Genomic DNA, 10789 nt, shown 5'->3' on the forward strand with positions numbered 1-10789 from the left:
GGCAGAAAGGAAAATCAGCAAAACAAGAAAAAGACAGTGACAAGGAAAGAAAATACATCTTTATGTTGTAGCTAGCTTCATGTTAGCCCCAGCAAAGAAACTAGCTTAATGTTAGCTTTAGCTCAGTAGTTACCTTTGTGATCTTCAGCTAGCTTCAGCTAACTAGCTAGCTTTGTTAGCTTCTGCTAGGTATCTAGCTTTATGTTAGCTTAAGCCAATTAGCTAGCTGAATGCTTAGTATAACTACTGAGCCGGAAAATAAAACGGGTTACTGAAAGGAACTAATTAACATATGTTTTCCCATTAGTTTTTACGAACTGATTGTTGATTTATTGTACGTTATTGAAGGTTCCGTTTTATTTATTTAAGTAACTGCATTATTTATTTAGCTTATGCGTACAGTTACGCCACCGCTCTGACTCAATCATGATTTACTGCCTTTTGTTGCCTTTGATGGTCCACACCACTAAGCCATTATTGTAGATATACTAACAGAATACCAGGTTTGTAATGATAATATCAGGTCAAAAACAAAACCTGTAGAAACACCAGTCTTTGCAGGAATTTAGGAGAGAGACCATCTTTACCACAGGAGATAACAGTTTAAAAACGTATAAATTCTGTATTTATTCACCGTGTAATTTTTTAACAGGTTGCGCAGGGTCTATAACTCAGTATTATGGGATTGTTATGGGCATTAAAAAAAAAGTGAAATAAAGCGAACACGTTCAGTTGAGACACACTCAGCGTGTCACTCCAACTACATCGTGTGTTCTCCACCTCCACCTCTCCCTCCTCCTCCCTCCCCTCATATCTTCAGTTTGCGGGCTCAGTAAAGTAGGGTTGCACCTTCAGGGTGTTTGCAGGAGAGGCAGCGGCAGGAAAGCCTTTGCGTAGATGTCCTTTTTATACACATATCGTTTGTTGCGCTTTTGCTTAACACTGGAGCCAAGAAGCGATGACTCAGCGGAGCGGACCCCGGTTGGAGGTTGATGTAAGTGAACACACACTTATCTTTCACTTCTTTTTTTGTTTTTATCTTGTTTGTCTGACACTGATTGTGCTGTTCTCTCTCCCCCTACTCTCTGTCTTTCTCTCTCTCTCTCTTACTGTCTTTCCAGATTCGGTCTGTCTCTCTTTGTTTTCCTAGTAGCGTAAACTTCCCCCTTTTTGCCTTGAATTGAATTAATTGCAGCATACTCGATATAATATTTACCTTGCTTTAAAACAAAGATCTTGCTTGCAGATGACATTCATTGTAAATGCTTTATTGTGAAGACCAAATTTTCTTTGATTCTTAGATTTTCCAGAACAAGTTAGGAGGGCTATAATAGGGTCATAATAGTTTTCCCCTCTTTACTCTTAAACAATATGGTAAACACAACAGTAATATGTGCTTGTTAATGAGTGAAACTACAACTTATTGTATGTAGTTAAGCTGCAACCTACTGCTCTGAGTCTATGCAGTAGGTTAGTGTTTAACTATTAGGTCTTATAAGCATGTTGCCATCATCCATAAAGTCTCTCATTATTCTAAGATTCATGTCCTTTTTCATCGGGCTTCCTATTCAAAAAATTATGTAGTGTAGACCTTGGGGAGACCGCTGCCCTCATGTTTAGGAACGTATCCCATGTTTTTGAAATATTCTTCAGTAACATCTATTGTCTGAGATTCATTACCTTAATCAGCAGTTCTGGTCTCATATCGTAACTTGTAGTGCCATAATTGTTTTATAGATTGTCACTTTGGTTTACACCATTTTTCCTACATTGCAGTTTTGTTTCCGTACCATAGGCACCCAGCGTAATTTACCAACATTACATAAATACTTGCAGGAGCCGTTAAGTATTTTATGGGTACCTGAATCATGCAATGAGATTACACTGTAAATCACAGGTTGTATTATAAAGTGGTTCCAAGTTACCTCAGTCCTTAAGTGTTCTTTGCTGCTTGAACTGAAGTCCAAACCGTATATTCAGTTGGTGGTGCACAGTGTTCAGTCAATCTCTGTAAACTGGCCTGCTTTCATGACTTAGTGCCAGTTTACTTTGCAGCAGGAGGGACATTCTCTGTTGGTGACGTACACAGGTTGTCAATCACCACACACACACACACATGCACAAACTTAACAACCTGTTATTTTGTCGAGATAACCATTGAGTGCAGCAGATGACAAAGCAAAAGTGGCTGCACAGAAACCTTTGGACGGGTGTACGAGAGCAGTTTCACACAGACAGATATGACTGGTCTTCATATTTATTCTTTTTTATGTTTAAAATAAGTTTGTCCATGGTTCTTTTACTGTTTTGTTTCCTCATCAAAGTTTAGCTGTCTTGTAACTGACGTATCTGCCCTTTCCAAACTTCTTATCAACACACACACACACGTAGCTTGTTTGTCCAGATACTTCAAACTTTTGCTTGATTGAGTTTCTGTATCAGACCAAGCAGCTGAAAACACCTCGGCTGGTGTGAAGGCCTGAGCTTTTCAAATGGAAACGCACACTGCTTCTCTGCTTCACTGCCGTTGGTTTGCATCAACAAGTGTTTGGGATACATTAAAGGGATGAACCAAGAGGGTGGAGGTTTGCCCCAGGGCGTCATTATCAAATGCAAACAACCAGGATCTAATGGTTAACATCTCAACCACTGAAAAATTCAACCACAGATACACTGAACTCCTTCCAGCTCCAGGGAAAATGTAGCTGACTCTTAATTAAGTTGTAGCACCTAAGCAAAGACGTGTTAAAACCCACAGTATTCCCCCTAAAACCGAAGAGAGGGGGGACAGAGCCAAGCTTTCAGTATGGCTTGACTTGGGATGGAACCTTCTCTTTTACTTTGTGAGATTTAATTTAATAATTGATTTTCTTCAACAGGCTTTCAGCTTACAGTTGTTATAGTAATTGTTTGACATCCTGTCTCAAAATCAGAGCAGCGAAATAAGTCAGTGGGGTTGAAAAGTGTCGAACAAGCTGTCTGTGATCACTGTCTGTTGTTTGGTGGCTATGCTGGCTATTGTCTGATGCCAGTAGGTTGTCTTTCTGTTCAGTACGAGCATTTAAACAGAGACCAGGCCTTCTGACAGCAATTTTTGAGTGTTTTCAGATGTTATACATCAAGCTCACGTATGACCAATGCTGCTGTCCACTGTTTCAGCTACAGACACGAATCAAAAGAAGAAGTCAGAAACAGTTTATCTAATCATATAGTTACTCTTTATTTAGCCTCCAGGACGACTGTGAGGAACCTTGGAGTTATTTTTGATCAGGATTTGTCCTTTAACTCGCACATAAAACAAGTCTCTAGGACCGCCTTCTTTCACCTGCACAATATCAGTAAGATTAGGAACATTCTGTCGCAGAGTGATGCTGAAAAACTAGTCCATGCATTTGTTACTTCTAGGCTGGACTACTTTAATTCCCTATTATCAGGATGTCCAGTTAACCCTTTATAAAGCCTCCAGCTGATCCTAAATGCTGCAGCTAGAGTACTGACTGGAATTAGCAAGAGCGATCATATTACTCCTGTACTAACTTCTCTTCATTGGCTTCCTGTAAAATCCAGAATTGATTTTAAAATCCTTCTCCTTACATATAAGGCCCTCAATGGCCAGGCTCCTTCATATCTCAAAGAGCTGATAATACCATATTATCCCAACAGATTGCTTCGGTCCCAGAGTGCAGGTTTGCTTATGGTTCCAAGAATCTCTAAAAGTAGAATGGGAGGCCGAGCCTTTAGCTATCACGTCAAACTGCCGGTTTGGGTTCGGGAAGCAGACACCCTCTCTAATTTTAAAATTAAGCTTAAAACCTTTTTGTTTGGCAAAGCTTATAATTAGTTGTAGTTACAGTCTTAGTTATTATGACTAAACCTATAGTTAGTCACAATTATTTCTGTAGACACTGTTAGAGTTAAGGATATAGTCCTTAGTAATCTGTGTATCGAAAAATAGAAAATAGATGACTGGACAGGAAATGAGTTTTAAACCTAAATAATGCTGATATTCATGGCTAAATTTCTGTGTTTTCTCAGTGACTGAGGAAGAGCCATAGGGAACAAACGGGAAAGGAGGACGGTCTGTTCATGCTTCTGAAGATCTTTAACCAACTGACTGCGGTTTTGACAGATCAAGCTTGGCCAATGAAAACGTCCTGTACATTTAGAAACAAAAGGAGAACATTTAGGAGCAGAGTTGTGGCCTCCAGCGTCCCTGTCAGAGGGAGGAAATACTGATGCCAGTCTGCCGTGTGACTGGCCGGAGCGATGGCAGTCACCAAGGAGGAGACGCTCAAAGGAGGTAGAAGGACGTCTGGGGTTACAACCCCACCCGAAGGCGGCTGGGGTTGGATGATTGTCGCTGGCTGTTTCCTCGCCACCATCTGCATCCGGGCTGTGACCAGGTGATTGTGTGTGTATATGTGTGTGTAAAACTCAAAATTAATCCTCACAAAGTATAAAAGGAGAGAGACAGAAAAAATGCAGTAGATGGTTTCAAAACCAGCAGATCATGGTTACATAACGTGTGCCTTACACCACTGGTCCGTCAGGACGGCCACATGTTTGATAAAAATGACATTTTATGGATCCTGATGTTTTATGGAAGAGCTCTTTACTGCAGCAGATCAGTACGTCCATGCAGGAGACAGATGTCATGTATCTTATCATTTTAAATGCAAGAACATGTAAATGATATTCTCTGCTGAACAGATGATTTATTCTGTTCCTCTTACTGAAATAGGCTGAACATGACCTTACCTGTGCACAAAGAGGTTTTTTAGCTTCTGGATTAGCAGCACTGTACAGCATACAACTGTGACATGTAGCTGTTCTTAACAAGGCTTCATGTTCTCAGCTTTGATTATTAACACCTCTGTGTTATTACTTGGCAAGACTCCAACCCACTCAGCTCAGATCTTTAAGCTGCTAACCTATGTCAGCAGCCATGTTTTCTTTTTTCCACTGAGACTTTGAAATCCCGCTGAGATGTTTCCATGTTTCTAAGTTTGCAGAGTCAGCACATTGCCTTACATGCATTAGGTTAGGTGTAGATATATGGAAATTTGGATAAAATTAATTAAAGACAGCAACTGTTGTGCAAGGTGTGTGTGAGAAGAAGGGACAATAGCTTGAAGATGCCGTGAGACTGTGGAGTGCTCTCTGGCGTTACATAATGGACCATGAGAGTAATAAAAAAATGGACCAGGGTGTGCAGAACCCTCAGATTGTTGGACATGAATGACAGCCATAAACTCATAAACACCTTGCTTTGCTGTAGTTTATTGGACACTGACATGGAACTGACATCTAATATGACCCAAACTATCTAGTATTGCATCAGCCTTCCATACCTTCCTGATCATAATGAATCTGTTTTAAAGTTGTTATAAAGGAAACCCTGCAAAGCCTAGTGTCACCAGTTCATCACCCCCTGTAAAGTGGCACTGTCTTAAATATTCTCACTACTTTAACTCTTTGTCCCAAACAAACTGGATAATATATCATGTTCTGTGTGGCAGAAGGTTTTTACTGATGAGCCTCCAGACAGCGACAGCACTTCAGCAGCAAATATTAAAGCTTAATTCTTAATTCTTGTGCAGCATCAGTGAGCCAGTGGACATTTATCAGTGTGACACTCCTGCAGACTGTTATGTTAAAATGCACCAAAATCTAACCTCCCCCTGTCTCTGTATGCAGATGTGTTTCCATGTTCTTTGTGGAGTTCCAGCTGCACTTTGAGAAGGACTATTCCACCACTGCTTGGATCCACAGTCTTATTGACTCCACCACCATGCTATGTGGTAAGACCTGTCTGAAGGCACAGCAGTGCTGCACTTAAACGTGAATCGGCAAAGCAAAATTAACAGGTTCAGTTAATTCTTAACACTGTGAATAGGACTTTTTAAACTTTTTTCTCTATCATCTCATGAAGTAATTTAAAAATTGGGCACGTTTTCTGTATTTGTCTTTCACTTTTTGCATTTTGATGAAGATTCATATGCTGATTGAAAATTAAAAATGTTATTTGATGGACAAAATTCTTGTTATAGACAGAAAATTTAAAAAAAAACAACACTGACAGTTTGTAGTTTCACATGAATTGCAGTGGGTGAATATATAGGCAAATGCTCAACCATCAGTCTGTGTTTCCAGCTCCTCTAGGTGGTTTCCTTGGGAGCCGTCTCTCCTGCAGAGCTACAGTGATTCTGGGTGGTGTGCTGTCTTCTGCTGGTCTGGTCCTCAGCTCCTTCGCTTCTAGTCTGGAGTATCTCTACATTTTCCTGGGCATCCTCACAGGTACACAAGCACCTCACCTCCCACGATACCTGGGCCCTTAAGGGATATCTATCCTCCACAGCACGATTCCAGAACAACACGGAGGTGGAGGACAGAGAATGATCATATGATAAATGAGAATCATGCATCACATCTGATCAATGCAATAATCGTAAATGCAGAGGCAGTTTAAACTATGAGGAAAATAAATAATCATGTCTCAACTGATTTAAACATGTCAGACCACCTATCTCTGTGGCATCCTCATTTGGCCTGGCAGTGAAATTTCTTCATCTATTTATGTAAGAACACTTCAGTAATTTTTATCTGTTGACAAAACTTACACTACTGATAGAAATCACCATCTTTCGGGTATTGAATGTCTTGTTTGTGTTGAATTACTGTTTAAAACTTCTCCCCAAGGAATCACATTTTACATCGCTGTATATGCTGAGGTCTGCCTCCTTTCAGACTTTCTCCCTAACACTCCATGCAAGCACATAATGATCTTATGGTCTTATTTCTTTTAAAAAAAAACAACAGTTCTACACTTGTGCTGTGGCACAGAACAAGCATTAGAAATCATGTGTATGTAATTTCATGCACCAAGAGCACAGTTTATCACAGTGTTCTATCCTTTTGACAGCCAAACAGCTTCTGTTCAGATCTGGCAACATTTGGCAGGTTTTGCCAAACTCCAAACCCCTTTATCCATCCTCTACAGGTCTTGGCTTTGCTCTCAGCTACACACCAGCCATAGCGATGGTTGGGAGGTACTTCAGTGAGAGGAAAGCTCTGGCCTATGGCATCGCCCTGTCTGGTAGTGACATCTTTACTTACCTGTTGCTTTCTTTTCTTTTCATTTGTACCTTCATTTCCCATCTCTCTTGCTCTCTTCTACTTTTTCTTTATCCTTTTTCTCTTTTCTTCTTTCACGACTTTAACTTTTTATTTCTGTGCTTTTCTGTAGTCTGCTTGTTAGTTTCTCTCCCTTCTCTTCTTTTCTACTCTTCTTGTCTCATTTCATCCCATCAAGTCCAGTTTCACCTCATCTTCAGGTAATGGCATTGGGACCTTCATCCTGGCTCCTGTAATCCAGCTGCTTATAGAGCATTACTCTTGGAGAGGAGCTCTGCTCATCCTGGGAGGATTTGTTTCCAACCTTTGCGTTTGTGGTGCTCTGATGAAGCCGCCGGAAGCAAGAGGAGGTGAAAGGTAAGTCTTCAGTGTTTTTGTTTTCAGGTCCAAGAAAAACATCAGTACAGGGAAGAAGACTAATTAGAGAAGTCTGTCAAATAATGTGCCATGTAGAACTGCAACTAAAGATTATTTAATTGTTGATTTGTTTATGAGTTCTCTTTGATTAATCTTATCATCCATAAAAGGTTAGAATGATCTAATATGCCCTTCACAAATTCCAAAAGCAAATTCCAAGGTGTGCAAATGTCTTGTTTAATCCAACAAACTGTCCAAAACCAAAAGATAATTCATTTGTAATGACATAAAACAGAGGACAGCAGCACAGTCTTAGAACAATAGACGGTTTTTCCATTTTTGTTTTACAGGTAACCAATTACAACATTTGTGTTCATGGGTTTACCGCTTAATCAACTAATTGTTGGAATAATTTTGGGAGCTATTCATTTTTGTTCTCTTGCCCAGAATTAAATAAGGAGATTGATAGGAGATCTTATACCTATCTGATCAGTATTGTGCTGGGGTCAGCAACTGCTTAGCATAGCTTAGCATAAAGACTGGAAACAGAGGGAAACAGCGACCCAAAAATACACTATCAACTCTTCTTAAACTCAGTAATTAACGTGAGATATCTTGTTTGTTTAAACTGTACACAGTTGTAATCTGGCACATTACCTCCTGTATGACCACAGCTTCTTGTTTCTATTTCTAAATACACTCTATTTCAGTGTATTTTCTTCTGTTCTGTTCTCTTCCATCTAAAGGATATGGGATAACATTACTAATCTGGATCAAGATTGCACGGCAACGGCGCTGGATTCCAAAAACACGGATCAAGTACCTGCTGACTGCAGCCAAGTGGAGCCAAAGCAGCTGGAAATAAACAAACTAAAGGAAACTCAAGGGCTACTCATAGCTAACGAAGCATTCAAAAATATTGGACTTGAAAATGACAAACTAGGTCAGGTGAACATAGCACTGCTGTCAAGCCCGACAGATATGAAGATAGCTGAATGCATTTTATTTAGCAACAAGCTAACAGAGACAATGCTAGGGGAGATCAAACGCTCAAATCCTAAATTAGCAAATGGCTGCACGATTGAGGACAAAAAACTGGTGGAAAACATGAACTTGAACAATAAATCCGCTGACATGACTTCTAAGTTAGAAGATTCAGGACCCACTGAGGCTAAACCAACAGGTGTCTGTCACTTAGATAAAACCACTAGCCCGCCTCCAGAGCCTTTAATGAACACGCAAACGTTGTCCAGAGGTCAGTGTTTTTCCCGGGAGGAGTTTGGATTTCTTACGATACCTGACTTCTTGATTATGTCGGTGTCCTTCCTGTTTTTGGCGTATGGCTGCAGCGCTCCGGTAGTTTACCTGGTTCCTTATGCACTCAGTGTGGGGGTGGAGCACCAGCACGCTGCCTTCCTCATGTCCATATTTGGAGTCAGCGGCATTGTGGGGAATATCACCTTTGGATGGATCACAGACAGGAAGTAAGTAGAGGGTGGATGTGCATTATATGTGTGTGTGAGAAATGGCAGGTATTTAATTAAAGCCCAGTACTGATAGATTTCCTTCCCTCTAGGTGTCTGAAGAGGTATCGCATGCTGAGCTACATGGTGGCGATTGGCATGGAGGGCCTCTGCTGTATGTTCATCCCCCTCCTTCACTCCTTCTCCCTCCTGGTCCCATTTTCCGTACTTTACGGGTACTTTGATGGAGCATATGTAGCTCTCATCCCAGTGGTGACCTCTGACGTCGTGGGCTCCACCTATCTCACCACCAGTCTGGGTGTGGTCTACTTCCTGCATGCTGTCCCCTACCTGGTCAGCCCACCGATAGGAGGTAAGTGTTCATTACTTTCTTGCCGCTGCTGCTGTGTTTGGTCTTTCGCCCTAAAGGATTGCGTCTTTTCTCTATCCTCCCTGTTTCTCTGTCTCCAGGTTGGTTAGTAGACAGGACGGGCAACTACGCAGCAACCTTCTTCCTCAGCGGGGCTTCCTTCATGTTCAGCTCTATGGTCCTAGTAGCTACCGTGTTAGTCAGACACTGTCGAAGGTCCAAGTCTAACTCAGCTGCACATTTGACTCCCAGTCACCCTGCTGCTGCAGCTCAGCAGGGCATCATATGATGTGTCAGTCATGATGCTGCTTCTCCATCTGTGCCGAGGTGCACCTCACCACTGCTAGGCTGAGGGTTTACAAAGAATATAGTAGGGGTGCTATTTTTATGTGTATCTTCTGCTGTTGATGTGTTTTGGGCTCAGATTCAACAAAAACAGTGCCCAGAATAACCAAAGCTGGAGAACCTGTGCCTTTTTGAAAGAAACTGCGACGCACAACAAAATTCTTCTTACAATATTATTTACAACATTTAACTTTTTGTATCAATACTTACCAAGATCTACATTTTTTTGACATACATTTCTTTTTTTCTAAGATATTAAAAGCCATTTGTGATTGCTTAATAAAACCCCTCATATAATGTAGGAATATGTGAAAAAAATCAAATATATTTAAAAAATATTACAAATACTACAAAGAACAGTACACAGGGAGGAGAAGAGGGTTGAACTTCCCATATACCTGGGAAGCTGGACAGAACATAATGAAGTCTGGACTGATGCTGATATTTAGTTGTGTCTGCTAAACCTTTGCTTTTGTATTTTGCATTAGATCTGAAGATTCCTGGGAAATAATGGTGCCAGTGACTCTTTATGAGTCAATTTATGAGACTGTGATTTGAAAAAGTGTGACCTTTTTGAAAATCACATTAAAAAATATATCTCCAGACTATAAAAGTCTATGATGGCTCATCCAATAATCACACTTTACTTGTGCAAGTAAAATGTGTCCATGCAAAGCACTCACACGTAATGTTAAGGTGTGCGGTAATATAAAGTGCCCTTATTTTGAATTGTAGCTTAGCCAATAAGAAGACAGCATTTCGGTGACGTCACTGGACATGTGGGCGGGGCAGCCCTTGGGAACAGGTGTGGTGGTAGGGTCTGTCTTCCGGTGGATGTGTTTGTCTTCTTAGCGAAATTTGGCCCAAATCGTATCAATTACCCCAACCAGTCGTCGTTTAAGATGCTTAACCTCACCGCTGAATTATCAACACGATCAACAGCCGCAGCAGCAGCAGTGGTACCGAGGTACAGCTCATGGAGGGAGTTCAGGTAAGCTACTTTAAAACCCATGGGTAGCAGTGAGCAATGGCTGCACGCCGCTTCAAAAAATCTGAGTTACCGTGTAACTCGGTCAGATCGGAACAGTTAGACCTGATACGCATATGTTTGGATTGTGTG

At 41.0% G+C, this 10789-nt stretch overlaps 1 protein-coding gene across 2 annotated transcripts; it reads left to right on the forward strand.

The window, feature by feature from the left end:
* Window positions 1-848: 848 nt before the first annotated feature.
* Window positions 849-10271, forward strand: LOC121189619 (monocarboxylate transporter 12-B-like). Of its 2 annotated transcripts, XM_041049939.1 has the most exons (9): window positions 849-994; window positions 4036-4403; window positions 5698-5801; window positions 6154-6297; window positions 7001-7096; window positions 7335-7491; window positions 8238-8975; window positions 9068-9327; window positions 9426-10271. In XM_041049939.1, exons 2-9 carry the CDS (start codon window positions 4267-4269, stop codon window positions 9611-9613), a joined length of 1824 nt encoding a protein of 607 aa, XP_040905873.1. In that variant the 5' UTR covers window positions 849-994; window positions 4036-4266; the 3' UTR covers window positions 9614-10271. The 2 variants fall into 2 exon arrangements, with proteins under 2 accessions (XP_040905873.1, XP_040905874.1); XM_041049940.1 differs by lacking the exon at window positions 7001-7096.
* Window positions 10272-10789: the final 518 nt, after the last annotated feature.

This window comes from Toxotes jaculatrix, chromosome 11, assembly GCF_017976425.1.
Source record: "Toxotes jaculatrix isolate fToxJac2 chromosome 11, fToxJac2.pri, whole genome shotgun sequence".
NCBI lineage: Eukaryota > Metazoa > Chordata > Actinopteri > Toxotidae > Toxotes > Toxotes jaculatrix.